The sequence below is a fragment of the Triturus cristatus genome, chromosome 7, assembly GCF_964204655.1.
Source record: "Triturus cristatus chromosome 7, aTriCri1.1, whole genome shotgun sequence".
NCBI lineage: Eukaryota > Metazoa > Chordata > Amphibia > Caudata > Salamandridae > Triturus > Triturus cristatus.
The window spans coordinates 551676133-551691674 of NC_140590.1; the positions used below are offsets into that span (position 1 = coordinate 551676133).

A 15542-nucleotide genomic window follows, 5' to 3' on the forward strand; every position below is an offset into this window, starting at 1 on the left:
AATGCAGATCTGTAGAGCCCTGCCCTTGAGGGGAAAACTCTAATAGGTTGTCTTCCTGATCCACTAAGAGTGAAACAATAGAAGGGTGTTTAATCCTTTCTCATTGTGCTATCATATTTGGTTTCACCAAGAAGAGATGTGGAATTGTGTTTTCAGAGGAGACCTACATACCACCAATTGTATGATTATTTGGAAGAGACAAACATACTTTGGGGATCTATCTGCAAATATGCTACTTTCTCTTAAGAACCGGACTCTCTCAGATGGAGAAAAAAACCTGACCATCATTGCCCACAGCATCCTAATGAACTTTCTGGACACAGAATTTGGGCAAATATGAGACAGTTGTATTGCTAATAAAGACCTCTGATAGCGGGTTGGAGATCATTTCAAGCACTTCCCCCGGATAAATTCCACCAACTTTTCACTGGCAAAATGTGTCAGGTAAAATTCTGGATTTGTGTTTATTTCCTACAAAATTCATAATCCTGATTTGGCTAGAAATTCCAGTTTATGGCTGAATAAGGATTTATGGCAACCTTGTTATGAGGACCATATATTTCTAGTGTACACTGAATCCATGCATTCACAAAAGTCACTGTGCGGATGTTTGCCAATTAGCAGAACTGATGTATATTGTAAAGATGTCAGAAGGTTTTTGAATCATCAATATTGTTCCCTACTGTGACCTGTCTGATCATCAGGGCCTAGTTCAATGACATTTAAGGGAAGAATACTTTGGCCATCGGTGAGAAGATCTGGGTGACCTAGCTTCATAAACAATATAATGCATCTTTAAAGGCAATACCTCTAAGAGGTATTGCCTCAACAAAGTGCGCTGCCAAGATTTTAGTAGACTTTTTCACCTAGATATTCTGAGTCTTTAAATTCTTTATCCCACATTACAAAAACAGACCCTTATTTCTCTGACTATGCTATCAGTGACAGGAACTAGTGAAGTCTGTGCGATAAGAATGACAAGAAATATGAGGGGCTCATCTTTTAGCATATGTGTTTCATGCCAAGAGTTGTTGAAAGAGAAAGGTGAAGTGTTTCAAATAATTTTTTTTTTTTGAGTTCAACAAAATCTACACTAGCCTGGATTCAGTTAGACAGCACAAAAAGTGATAGATCGAATGTTTGAATTATTCACAGCCACTGGTACTTATTCTGGAACACATTACAATTCATTGTGTTTTTTAAACTTGTCTGTCATTACAGACAGACCAGATATATGCAAATTAGTCGAGGCCCTCCACAAAGAACTGTCCAGACTGACTGCCATACCACACCCCCTCTGACTAGACACGGAAGCTACCACAGACCCGTTTCAGCCCTGTTGGCTGATACCGCAAGGTGTGGCGTACGTCCTATGGCACAGCTATTTTAGGATCTTCTAGGCATAACCTGCTACTTAAAGACCTAAGCCTCTGATAATTTCTATTTCCCACATTTCATTAGTTTATTTTTTACCCTGTCTGTGGCATTACAGGCAGAAATAAGTATTGAAGGACCTTCACTCAAGTCAGGTAATGGCACACTTATTTTTACTGTTTGAGAGAAAGCTCTCCTTAATACCAAAGGAGCATTTGGTACAGAAGCTTGTACCAGGAAACAGACGTAGATTAAAAATGTTTGGTCATTGCTACTCCACTTCTTTAACTTCCGCTTCTGCTTTGGGGGTTTCTGCAATGAAGAAGAACATAGGAAGGTGTCATTGGGAGATTGTACCTGACATTTTGCAGAACATTCTTCTTCCTTGCTCTTGGATGGTCTGCAGTGGGACAATTCACAGGTCAATGTTTTTAAGGGTACTTGAGAAGAAACTAGTGCAGATAGATCCTACATAAATCCAGGCCTCAAATGTATTTGACTTGTCTGGTCAACCCTGCAACATTTTACTGCACTGTGAAATAATCTTGCAGAACAGAGCTCTACAGGGTCAAACACAAGCATAAGGTCAACGAGTCGTAGGAGAGGTAGCTGTTTATGAAGGTTATTGCTTTGTGATGTAGTGTTCTTTGAATAGGCGAGGTGCCACTTCAATTCTTTCCTAATTTGTAACAGAGTTGGAGCTGTCCTGATAGATGCAGGAATGATGCTTCAGATCCTGGGTGCATACATGGAGGAGGCCTGCTGGCTTGGTTTTTCTTTTATACACTTCTTAGTCTGCAGTCTGATGGGGTCCTGGCTGGAAGTGTACAGAGACGCTCCAGAGATGGTGAGCTTGTCTGCAAGATCAGTTGGGGTTCTTGTCATGACTGCTTTGCACATTTTGTAGCCGGGTTTGAAGGTGGTGTGTGCCAGCATGGGAGAATGTGCAGTGGAACAGGATGATTCCAAGAAGGGGCCCTAGGGAAGGAGGGACTGAAGATTTATTGGTGATGAATGACATGTTCCTTGAAGAGGTAAAGTTTGTAGATCTTTTGTGGAGTTAATGAGCCCAATTGTAGAATGATGTGGCGTTGGATGAGGTTTAGATCCTAGCGGTATAACATAAAAGGATGTGTGTCCTAGTTTTGTCTTTACTGCACTTTGTTTTACCAAGAGTCTGTCAGTATGAGTATTGCAAAGGCCTCCTGAGATGGTAAACTTTTCTGTGATGAGGTTGGTTGTTACTGCTTTGTACAATCTAAAAATAGGACGTTTTCTAAGAGACAGCGAGGCAACACTTGCACAAGAGGGGCACTTGGCCGCAGGAACAGACTGGGATGCCCCGAGAAGCCCACATGATGTCCTTCAAGTAGCCCCATGCGCTGCGAGCATGACCTGTGCAGAAGTGACTATGAAGAACCAGTGTTTGCTCACAGAGTGACTAGAATCTAAGTAAATCCAGGATTTGTAAAGCCCGACTAATCACCGTGAGGGTGTCAAGGCGCTGAATTGTAGGGACCAGGAGATTAAGTCACACACAGGATGTTGACGCTGACGGCGAGACACAAACCTGGTTCCCTCCGCTCCGGCTCTGAAGTCGGCAGCGCAGGCCGTTATGCCACATTCTCTCACCTCTGGAAGAGAGGAGCTATGATGCAGAAGGTTTTCTGCAAAACAATGCTTTAGAAACGCAATTTCCACCTTTATAGCTACTCTTAAGGAGGAATGTGAATAACTACTGGATGGTGCTCTGCACAAGCAGTGGACTTACCCTGAACCCTCAGGGGGCAGTCCCCGAAGCCTTTGATACAGCCAGAAAATCAGGCAATAGCCAGATTGAGGTAAGAGACACTTCACTTCTACTTGGGTAGTAAGTAACTGGGGGAAGGTTCCCCAAGAAAGTGACGCAAGGTCTATGCAATTATTGCGTTTGATGCATGACTTAAAAATAGGGATAGAAACGTCACAGAACAAGTTGCCCATACACAAAAGGGAACAATACAGCGACAGAACCAGAGATTCAGAACTATTGATGACAGAACTGCAGCAGAGACGAGCAGTCCCCATCCCCACTGTGGCAAAACAGGAAGAAAACAGGTAAATACATTAGTGGTGCAGAGGAAGAAGTGGTGCTTGACTTGGGGGCAGTCGGACACATGAGTGCAGGACAAGACTTCTAAATGTGAAGCTACTGCATCTAATTAGAAGCCGTTCATAGAAGCTGTGAACGACGGAAGAGCAGGAGCACAAACACTATTGTCCAAGTGACAAAAAACTTTTCTGTGTGGGCTGTGTGCTGTTTATAGTTGTATGTCACAATATCGTGGTCAAATGATAGACCCTCCGGTATATCACCTAACACTGCTTCATCAAGGTACATCTATATTTGCTATTGATAACTCTATATCCACTTGAACAGACTGTCCTTGCGATGCAGCGGTAATGTCGATATAGTGGGGGCGATATTTTGTGGGTCTATATTTTGACTGCAATAGAGGACATTGCTGCATACATGATCTTTGTGGATGTATGATGTTACAACGCATGCTTTTACAACGCATGCTGTTACAACGAAATTTTTACAACGCAAATGCAGTGACAACGCAAGTCTTTACAACGCAAGTCTTTACATCGACTTGCACTAGATGGCGTGCTAACATTAAAAAAGTGTAATTTACTATTCTAACTCCAGTCCACGTAACAGTAGGGAAGGTGTTTGGATAGTAAACTACACTATTTTTAATGTCAGCACGCCATCTAGTGCAAGTCGATGTAGTGCGTTGTAAAAGTTGCGTTGTAAAGGTTGTTCCCCGATCTTTGTTATTAACATTCCCCCATGATGAGTACTCCTGGGTGCAGACCTGGTGTTCTTCTCATCATGGGCGGCAGATCCTGCTAGGGGGGTCTCACCAAGCCAGGGTCCTTCTGCTTTGTGTATGAAATCCCACAAGACTTCTTGCTTTCAACCCCTCCAAAACATGCCCCATTCCCAAAGCTGTTTTTGCAGCATGGTTTGGCCCTGGTGTGTGGTAATGTGCTCATCGTCAGCACATATATTTGCTTTGTCATGGGCACTGACGATAATTCTCTTTCTTGTCAATCTTAGTCTTTCAGGTTCCAAACGACCCACACTGTTGCCCTCCACTGGTTCTGCCTGATGGTTCCTTACACTAGGCAAGAGGACCAGCTCTTCAGAGCAGTCACACTGGGGCCAGAGAGAAATTGCAGAATTTCCTCAGCAGCAAAAATGGAGAGATTGGGACAGTTAGTCGCATGCCGGACAGAAGCCCAATATGTGACTAACTCTGCCCAGTCCTAGCAGTGTTCCGGGGTGCAAGCTTGGCAAGGAGACAACGGGTCTCCAACTCTACTCGCTGCTCAGAGAAACCAACTTGCTTATCTCTGGTGCCGATCAGACCTGGAGTTTGAGTGACAGCCCTTATAGGAGAAGGCACAAGAGAATTGTGGTTCACCCCCACCATTGAGTGCTTCCTGCTTATTTTTCCATTAATGCCTTAGCAACTCTCACAGAGGTTTCAGTATCACAGAGACTGGGAGATCCCCACAAATAAGTGACCTAGTGCACAGCCACTGTCACTGGCAAGGTAGCGGGAGAAAAGTCCTCAGAGTACTGGCTCTGCTGGGTGGAGTCTGAGTTCATTTTCAGTGAGACGCTGGCTTCCGTGGCACTGTTGACACGAAATTGCTCCTTGGCAGGTCGGATGGCCACCAAGAACTGGCGCTTGAAGGTCTCGCTCAACGCGATATAGAGGAAGGGGTTGATGCAGCTGTTGGCATAGCCAAGGCTGATGGCCACATTGTAGGCATAGAAGAAGGCTACCGAGGGCTCGTCCACAGCCAGGTGCACCAGTTGCAGGATGTAGTAGGGAGCCCAACAAAGGAAGAAGGCTGAGCAGATGGCCACTGCCATGCGAGTCACTTTTCGGGTCCGCATGCGGAGGCTGCGCTGGGGCAGCGGAGCCACCGTGGTGGCCATGTGCTGCAGGATCTTGAGGTAGACAACACAGATGATCACCAGAGGCAGAGCAAAGGCCAACAGGAATTGGTACAGAGTGAACCAGTAGATGTCAGTCTCAGGGTTTGGTAGCAGCAGCGCACAGCGGACAGTGCCATCGGCCAGGGGCATCAGCCCTGCGTACAACCAGACGGGAATGATGGTAAGAAAGGAGAGCAGCCAGACCAGACAGATGACACTGGCGGCTATACAGGGGGTGCGCACATGTGTGGACTTTAGCGGGTGGACTGTGGCCAGGTAGCGGTCCAGCGTCATCACTGTCAAGATGTTGGTGCTGGTGATCTGGCTGTTGGAGTCCATGGCAGTGATGAGTGTGCAGAGGGGCCCCCCGAAGTGCCAGGCACCGTTGCCCAGAAGCTGGTGGATGAGGAAGGGCATTCCCAGAAGGAAAAGCAAATCCACGATGGATAAGTTGAAGATAAAAATGTCGGGCACGGTGTGCTTGCTGCGCAGTTTCCGCTTCTTTACGATGGTGTAAAGGACAACACAGTTTCCCACAATGCCAAGGAAGCAGATGATGCCAAACAAGCTGGGCATTAGGACGTTGGTGTATGAGATGTGTCTGTCCACGCCTAGAAAGAGAGGGTAAGAAAGAAAGGTACAAGAGTCACTGATTATGGTACAATATAGAGTCAATGATAACAGCATAATAAACACAGCTAACAAACAAGAGAGGCCAGACCCTCTGCTAATGGCACAAGGAAGAGTGTCACTGGAGCGACACAGCTAATTTACAAGAGAAATCCACTACTAATGTCACAAGAGAGAGAGTTGATGCAAGTGGGACAAGAACAAGATTCTCGGATAATATCACAAGAGACACAGCTAAGGTAGAAGAGAGCTCATGGTGTAAGTGAGAGTCATCTTTAAAGTCACAAGAGTCACTGCCAATGACGCTGGAGACATAGAGAGTGGAGTCACTCTTGGAGCTCGAGTGAGAGTAGAGTCACTGCTCATTACACAAGAGACACTGTTAAAGGCACAAGAGAGATCCATTGCTGATGGCTCACCATGCCACAGCTAGTGCTACAAGTGGGAGTTGCTGCTAGTGGCATTAGAGTGCCTGCCAGTGGCAAAGGAGAGATAACTAATGTACGGATTAGGTAGGGTCACTGCTCCAGATACAATAGATGCTGCTAAAGGAACCAAAGAGAGTCACTACTAATGGCACGGAAGACAGGAGAGTGGGTGAAAAACAATGGATGGGAATGATGTCATGAGCGACCATCAGTGGCTGAGATGAATTCATGCATTCCAATATTCAGTTTTGTTGTTGTAGTTGTAAGTGTGATGGGTGTACCCAGACGAGGGTCACATGCTCACTTTGCCGTTGAACTCAAGCTGTACCTCACAGGCGAGGCCTTAGTAGGTTGAAACTGGTCTGAGGTTGCTTGAGTCCCCCTCTGGAGGGGACCTGGCCTGGCAGTTCGGACGGTGCTTTTGGGGGAGGATCAAAAATGATCTGCATATGGCCAGTGTGAAAAAAGTTTGACTGGAACATGGCCGGGAGTGATTGCCAGTGGCTAGGATTAAATCAATAATTCCTTCCATCACTTTGTTGTGCAAGAGAGTTAGTGCTGAAGGCACCCATGAGAGAAGAGTCACTGTTCATGGGACATGGGGCACTTCTAATGGCACCAGAGTCACTCATAATGATACTGGGAAGAGTCGCTGTTAATGTCACAAGAGTTACATCTAATGGTACAAGAGAGGCACACTGTTAATATCACAAGATTCTGATAGAGACTTCTAGCTGCAGATTGCTTACCTTAGAAATCTTCCCATGCGTCAGAATAGATCCGGAAATGTTTTCGTTAGCAATACCCCTGCGTGTCAGTAGTATCGTCGGCATCATACGGGCTGGAAGTGAATTGTGCGGTGCCTATTTAGGTGCCACCCCTGCGTACTTAGGTCAGTTCTTTTCTTTACTCGCTTGTCAGTGAAGATCCGGAGAAGAGCTACCCCCAGTCACTTTTGACTGATCTTTTTCGACCTTTGTCAAAGATTTTGTGAAACATTGTCTCCTGCTGTGGCAGGGATGTCCACGAGGAAGGCTGGTTTTAAGCCTTATGGTGCCTGTCACCGGCAAATGTCAGACTCTGGTGTCTCAAGCATGATTACGATGCCAAGACCTGTGTTGACTGTTGTTCTATGCACCCCAAGGCCTTGAGAGAGCACTCTCCCAAGGCCCTTGCTGTTCGACATGCGACAGTTTCGATTCTGAGAGGAAGGTCCAGGTATCGGTCATGGAGACACTCCAAACGCTCGTCATCACACTCGAAGTTGCCTGGGAGTTCGGGTAAATTTCACAAGAGCAAAAAGAGCAAGAAGTCGAAGAGATCTTCGACTTAACCCAATCCGTAGAAGTCACTCAACGAGACGAGGGAGCGTCAGCATTCGAGGTCCGACTCCGCAGTTGAGCCTGCGCTTGGGCGGTCTCCGCGCCTCCCTGAGTTTCCAAGAACCAGAGTGATCCCCGCCCAACTCTGAAAAAGTTATGAGGCCATGCACCTCAAATTTGAGCGGCCTGTCCCCACTGGAGCACCTTCAGGCCCTGTGGAGACTGGCTTTCCGCAGGCGGGTATGCCCCTGCGCCAGTCGGGTCCCTTGGCTCCATGGACAGATCATGACAAGCAATGGTCGAGTCAATTAGCCCTTCACTGGTACTGGATCCATTGCCAATGTCCCCAGCTTCGCCAGTGCCCACCTCCAGCACCGCCCCTTACTCATCCCCAACTCTGACATGAAGATGGGTGTGTGTCGTCTGATGCCAACTTCAGCGCTGACTGGAGGCATTCCATCCAGGTCAGACCCTATCTCTTATTCCTGTAGGCTAGTACTTGGGGATGACTGGGAGGGGCCACTGGATCCAGATAAATACAGAATTTAGATGTCACTGAGGACACATGGTGTAAGGATTTGGTGAATATCAGTAGAATGGACACCTCTCCAGATACTGGCTCTGTCTTTCCTCCTACCGTGGCTATGGAGAAGGAAGCCTCATCTCCTATGGTGGTGAGGAGGGTGGCCGAGGTACTAGACCTTCAGCTGCCCTCCGTGGATGTCAAGACAAACATCCATATTATTTCACCCGTTTAATGAAGCCCTCACGGATGTCGTACTCGAGGCCTGACCCAAGCCCTGCACTGGGCAAATAGGACAATTGCCCACTGCCATCGCCCTACCTCAGGGGACCCCAACTTCCTCACACACACAACACCCCACCACGGTGAGCTTGGTAGTCCATGCCTCCACTTCCAGAGTAAATCCTGGTGCATTCCCTACCACTCCACTGGACAGGGAATCCAAGAGGCTGGATACCTTGGGAAATAAGATGGTTTCTTCTGCCAGTTTGATACTGCGGTCGGTGAACACCTTGTGCCTTGTGGGCCAATACATCCATTCACTCTGAGACTCAGTTGCGCAGGTGCTGCCTATGGTCTTGAAGGAGGCCTGAGTCATGCAGTACTAAGCTATTGCTGATGGGAGGAAATCATCTAATTTCACCATGCGCTAGGCAGAGCGCTTTCATCGTCGGTGGCCCTTAGGCACCACGTTGGATGTGAATTGCTGGCTTTCGGAGAATGTCTAAGCCTCGCTCATGGTCATGCCTTTTGATGGCTACCGTCTCTTAAGAGACAAGGTGGACTCAGCTCTAGAGCGCTTCAAGGACAGCAGTGCTACGGCCAGGTCCTTGGGCCTTTCCATGGTCCCTCACCAATCCCAATCCACCTTTCACTCCCTTCGTGGCAATGGAAGGGGCTTCAAGCCGTGGCTCTACCCTCCCAGCAACAGTGGCAAGCAAGCTTCCTAGTCGCTGCATGGCTGAGGACGCTGTAACCACAGACCTCGTGGGTCATGTAGCCAGAGGTCGAGCAGTCTACCACCCTCACCCCCAGCAGCTTTAGCCTCTTGGATACTTTAGTTTGCCCTCAAACCATCATGAACATCCAGTGGGAGGCAGGATACGCCATCCCCTGCACCACTGAAAGTTGATAACATCTCACTGCTGTATTCCCCAGATTGTCCGAAGGAACTACTCCCTCCCCTTTGTGACTATCCCTTCACCCATACCACCCACTTGCGACAGGCTGATGGAGGACCATATCTCCTTACTCTGACAGGAAGTGGTGGCTCTCTTTGCCAAGGGAACTATAGAGAGGGTGTTGGCATCAGAAGTAAGAAGTAGTTGCTATTCCAGCTACTTTCTGGTGCCTAAGAAGGACAGAGGCCTTCATCCTATTCTAGACCTGCACCCTCTCAATTTCTTCTTGAAAAAGAAAAAATCCAAAATGCTCACACTCGCTTAAGTCTTGATGGTAGCATTGGGTTTGCAGGACGCATACTTCTACATCCCCTTCCTGCCTGCCATCGGTCCTCCGATCCGGCTGCCACTTCGGGAGGATCGTCTGTCACAGAAAGAGGAGAGGGTTCTCTACCCGAACCTGTCAACATTCCACCTTCATGCTTGTGATTGAGCAACAACCATTGACAGCTTTTTACCCAGCAAGACGGTATATGCTAGCCGTTTGAGCAAGTTTATGACATGGTGTACAGCCAAGCAGATTGACCTTTTATCTGCACCCCTTTCCCAAGTTCTTTTGTTTATTGTTACCCTGGCCAAGCAGATATCTGCTTTGGGCACGTTGGAAAGAGTATTTAGGTGTCATCTCTGCCTTCCTGCAGCTGGCAGATCATCCATCCCTCTTCAAGTCCTCTATTGTAAAAAGGTTCCTTAAAAGTTTGCAACACTTATTTCCTCCAGATCTCTTCGTTATGCCTCAATGGGACCTTAACTTGGTTCTTACTTCTTACTTTTCTAATTTGTGCTCCCTTTGAGCTGCTTCATACATGCCCTCGTAGGCTTCTTACCATCAAGACGGCCTATCTGGTAGCAATTATATCTGCCCGGAAGGTCAGTGTACTGCAGGTGCATGCATCTCTTTCTTCCCAGACAAACTGGTCCTTTGGACTCCAGCATCAATTCTTGTCAGAGGTAATCACCCTGTTCCATATAGGCCAATACATCACTTTCCCGACCTTTTACGTTATGTCTCATCCCTCTAAGAAAGAGGAGAGACTTCGCTGTCTGGACCCAAAAAGAGTGTTGTTGTTTTACCTTGACCACACTAAGCTGTTATGGGTGGACAATTAGCTCTATGTGGCATATGTCGGAGCCAAAAAGGGGAAGGCCATGCAGAAACGAACCGTTGCCTGATGAATTATACTCTGCAGTAAGACCTGCTACACATTGACCAAGAAGCAACCCCCAGAAGGTTTGCATGCTCATTCCACTAGAGCAAAGGCTGTGACCACTGTCTTAGTATGTGGAGTTCCAGTCCTCGACATCTACAAGGCAACAACATGGGCCTCACTGTATACGTTCACCAAGCAATACTGCCTGGACAGTCAGGTTCATCTGGGAGGGTACTTTGCCCGTTCAGTCCTGCAGGACTTCAAGACCCACCTCTGGAGAGCTATTGCTTGGGTATCTATTCTAAGCTAAGGAATCTGCGGCTAGAATTCTCTATCAGATGAACAAGCTACTTACCTTCTGTAATGCCTTATCTGGTAGAGACTCAATCTAGCCACAGATTCTTTACCGATCCACCCATCTTCCCTGCTCTGATACAAATATATAGGTACAGGGCTACTCCCTTTTGTTCTCTGTGGCACCACGCACAATACTTTCGGTGCAGACGAAGCCATGCAGAGCTGAATGACACCATCAACTGGCGCGTAGGGATATTGCTCATGAAAAACTTTCCAGATCCAGTCTGACGCCTGGGGATAATCCTATGGTAAAGAATCTGTGGCTTGCTAGAGTCTCTACCAGATAAGGAGTTACAAAAGAGAAGTAACTTGTTTGTTACTTTCAATAATCCAAAGGAAAGTCATTATTAATGTCACAAGAGTTACTTCTAATGGTGCAAGAGAGAGTCAGTGTTAATGGCCCAAGAGTCACTCCTAATGACGCTAGGGAGAGTCACTGTTAAGGTCACGAGTTACTTCTAATGGTACAAGGGAGAGTCGTTAGTTACTCCCAGTGCTGGATGGTGACTCACACAAATAGTGGCTTGACATAAATACAATTAAAAACATACATACTGTTAAACATAAACATTTAAACATTAAAAAAAAGTTTCACTTACCTTAGTCTGCAGCACATTCTCTGTGTTCTCCATCCCCTGGCCACAGACTCCTCCGAGCGTGAGGCCCCACTGCTCTCCCAAGTCCTTATCCAATCCAGACACTGCTCTCATGCTGCATAAGTGAAGTGTGTGGATTGGCTGGAGTAGGCTGCCTCTGCGCTTCAAAGAGTACTGAAGGCATGTGGCCGCTCTCAACCTGGGTGTCTAGGACAGCCGGGTTGGAGAGTTTGACTTGCGCATGCCGGTTTGGCCGTAGTAAGGTAGCTGGTTAAGCCCACATGCACAATTCATACTGAAAGGACCACTCGTATTTGCTGCAAATCAGCAGCAATGACGCGCTGGGCCCGTCCCTTCGGCAGAAAGCAGGAAAATCCTTTTATTACCATTTTATTTTTCCAGCTTTCTGTGGAGCAGTGTTTGTGGGGGTGAGATGCTCCGCCGCTCCCATGGAGGAACCGCAGCTGGCAGGGTCACTGCTTAAGTGTCAGTGCGACTATCCTTGCCAGGATTGGGCACTGTTAATGGCATACATGATATTCAGTGTAAGAGATACACTATACTTGTGCATCTAACAGTCACTGCTTATGGCACAAGACGAAAAGGCATTATTACTGTCACATAGGACCACCAGACGTCCCAGATTTGCACCGACAGTCCTGGTTTTTCGAACATTGTCCCGGCGTCCCGCCAATAACTTCAAAAATAAATATATGTCCCGGTTTTGAGAGACGGTCAGGTGAGCATGCACATTTACCACTTTCACACCGGACCTCTCATGACACCAGGGACAGAGTTTTATTTGAAAGAGTCTCCTACTGTGCGGCCTGACTGATTTCAGGCATCACAGCAGGATTTAATAGCTCCCTTTGCGACACATGCCAGCTAGGATGAGGAAGTATTTAATTTCATTCTACAGATGTATGTGTGCATACACTACTGTGGCACAAAAATTAAACACTTGCTCGGCCATGCTGTGGTGTGTTCCATTTGGCTGTTCTAAACACAAACATGTGTGTGTGTGTATGTGTGTACGTGTGTGTGTGTGTGTGTGTGTCTGTGTGTGTGGGAAAATCCATTGACATAGGAAATAGTACTACATGTTGACCAGTGCCAACATTTAGTCCTTTTTTTGTGTCAATGGCTAATCCGGTTTTTTGTTCAGAAAATCTGGTCACCCTACTGTCGCCTCACTGTGACTCTCGTTTTACCATTCGTTATCCGCAGCACATGAAAAAGTTATTGTTGTCCACGAGTCACTGATGCTGGCATAGGAGAGATTGACTCACGGTGGTAAAAGAAAAGTCTCTGACGGTGGAACCAGTGGAAAAAGTGGGTGGGATCGGAAGGGCACCGCGTGCCCCTACTTTTTAAATTTAACCCAGTCCGTTCCCCTACTTCTTGGTTTTAAAAATGCGTCCCAGGACGGCAGGAATGGTCCGAACTTATTAAATATTACATGATCATCCAGCCCTGTGTGGTGCACATTGAGAAAGGCCTCTGCAGTTGCCACAACCTCCTCCCCTTTCCCCCTGTATCTGTGGGCAGGGGCCTTCCCAGCAACACTGTAGGAGCATTCAATCAGCACACGAAAACGGCTTCCTTTGGTGGCCCCGCTGCTACAGTGATTCACACCTCATTTAGTCACGAGGTGACCTGCCTGCCCCCACTGTGACCAATACAATGGTCACTTAGGATACATTGGCTGCTCCGCCCTTGACCTCATCTGCCCTTTATTTTTGGGCTTACCCAGACTGATGACTCCACAAGGAAATGAAGAGCACTCCAGTGTGGAATTCGTGGCAGACTGTACCCAAAACATGGCGCTTTTTAAAAAATAACTGTAGAAAACATTTGCCTTATTAGTTGTTTTCCTTATTTTATTTTATAAAATGTGTACTGCTGCTCTTTCTGTGTTCAGGGATGTGGTCTTTTTAAAAATACCGTTTACCTTGTTTAAGGATATAACATATTAGCAGCCGGAGGTGTCCAATTCTGTGATACCCGAGCACCAGAGCCACTTCTGTACCCAGGGCCGGCTCTAGTGCTGGGGGCGCCCTGTGCGACAATGTTTGGTGGCGCCCCCCCCAATGACCACCTCCACCACGGATTCTCTCACTAGCACCCTTTAACAGTGATCAAGTCTCCTTAACCACACTCTCTTAGATGCATTGAATTAGTTATATAGCGCCACTCATACCAGTGTAGGGTGTCCAAGCACTTTGCATCACACACACATTACACAGAGACAATCAGTCATACGTGTGTAAATCAGTGTATAGGAAATGTTACATAAGCCAAAGGACTAAAAGTGTAGGAGTCACATGTCACCCATACTGGTAGGCAGTATAGTTTAAGAGTGCTTGGTGTGGAGAAGCACAAACTCGGAGTCGAAAAAGAAACAGCATAGTTGGGAGTTTTCTTTAATAATAAGAATCGATTTCTAGCCAAATTAACCCTTTTTGCAACATTACTCAATGTTCTAGTAATGTATACTTTGCAGTGTGTATGCAGTTCTAGGATGAAAGTTAATAGCTCACTATTCTATATTAGGACTTTAATTTATAAATTGCAAGTAACAAAAAAGATGTCTCTTTTGAAAGCAGTGACCTGCTGATCTGTTTACATCATACGCACTCTGTAATCTACTTGGTACACGTTCTTTGCAGCAGGCATATTAACCCTCTGCACTAACTTCACCAAAGTCAAAACCTCAACTATAAAAAATGCTGATCTCTCACCAGGAAGATAATTAATCACACGAGTTATCTTGACATTTATGTGAGGCCTGGTAATTGTCGGTGGAAAGAAACGCTGCAGCAGGTGCTTCAAAAACATAATAAACTTACAAACACGGCGCCCCCCCCCCGGAAGCCAGAACCCGGTGCGGTGGCACCGGTCGCACCGCCCGAAAGCCGGCCCTGTCTGTACCCCACCAAGTAGGTCAAGGCACCAAGACAGGACTGGCGTAATGGGCATCGGGCAGGAGGCTGGAGGGGTGGGAGGCTGGTTTTGTCACTTGGGGCTGCAAAACCGGTCCCCAGTAACAAAACCAGCAGGACTGTCCCGCACAATGACTCACTTCTTTCTCTCAAAAACACAAAAATTACTGCATAGTTCCTCAGTCTTTCATTATCCTAATACTGCTAAAATGGGTATGTCTGGGGAGAAATCCATTTTTATTAGTAAATCCAACCCCTGTGTTACGTCTTGAATCCTGGGTTTGTGCTTCTCCAGATCTTTAAAAATGCCTACCAGAATTGATGGCATGTGAATCCTACACCTTATACTACCTTTTGTCTTGTATAACATTTTCTAAACACTGATTTACACACGCATGTTTCATTGTCTACACTGTATGTGTGCATGATGTAAAGTGGTGCAAGTCCCTACACTGGTATGAGAGGCGCTATACAACAAATGAAATACATGTGAGAGGGGCTATGGAGAGATGAGGGGCAGGGTTGGAGGGTGGTAGTGAGGGAAACATTGAAGAGCCCCAACAAGATTGTTGTACCCTGGGGCACTGTAAGGTCATCATTTACTGTTCTCTAAAAGCAAATACAAGTTAATATATAATAAAATGTGTTGTAGAATGCACCATTTATGGGTTTTTTTCCAAAATTTTCTTGAGGAGAGAACACCCTCTTCCCCATTTCCCCTTTGTAGTGGTCAGGCTCGCTTGCTGCGTTTGCTCACAATACACCGTACAGGGCATGGACATAATTTGCCAGAGCTGCTTTGGTTTCCCAGTTTGCCCCTTTCTGTCACAAATAAAAAGTGCCCCATTTAGCAGATGTGATATATAAACAATCAATGGCAAAGCCAATAGTTCTTGCCTTTGAGACCTATCAGGTTTTTGGTTTTTTTAGCAACGCTTTACAGCATCACTAACACACTATTGTGTTTCCCCCAAAAATAAAGTTGGATGTATCCTTCACTTCCCGAATGAAAAATACATTTTGCCTTTCACTTTCAAGAGC

The 15542-nt window shown here is 46.5% G+C and overlaps 1 protein-coding gene across 1 annotated transcript in view; it reads right to left on the reverse strand.

Annotated features, from left to right (window-relative positions):
- Positions 1-4759: 4759 nt before the first annotated feature.
- The window catches only part of LOC146810086 (melanin-concentrating hormone receptor 1-like), a 67317-nt gene continuing 56534 nt past the window's right edge, over positions 4760-15542 (reverse strand). The window contains exon 2 of the mRNA XM_085614406.1: positions 4760-5982. Coding sequence (XP_085470532.1) covers positions 4952-5982 — 1031 coding nt within the window. The 3' untranslated portion in view covers positions 4760-4951. The remainder of the gene's footprint in view (positions 5983-15542) is intronic.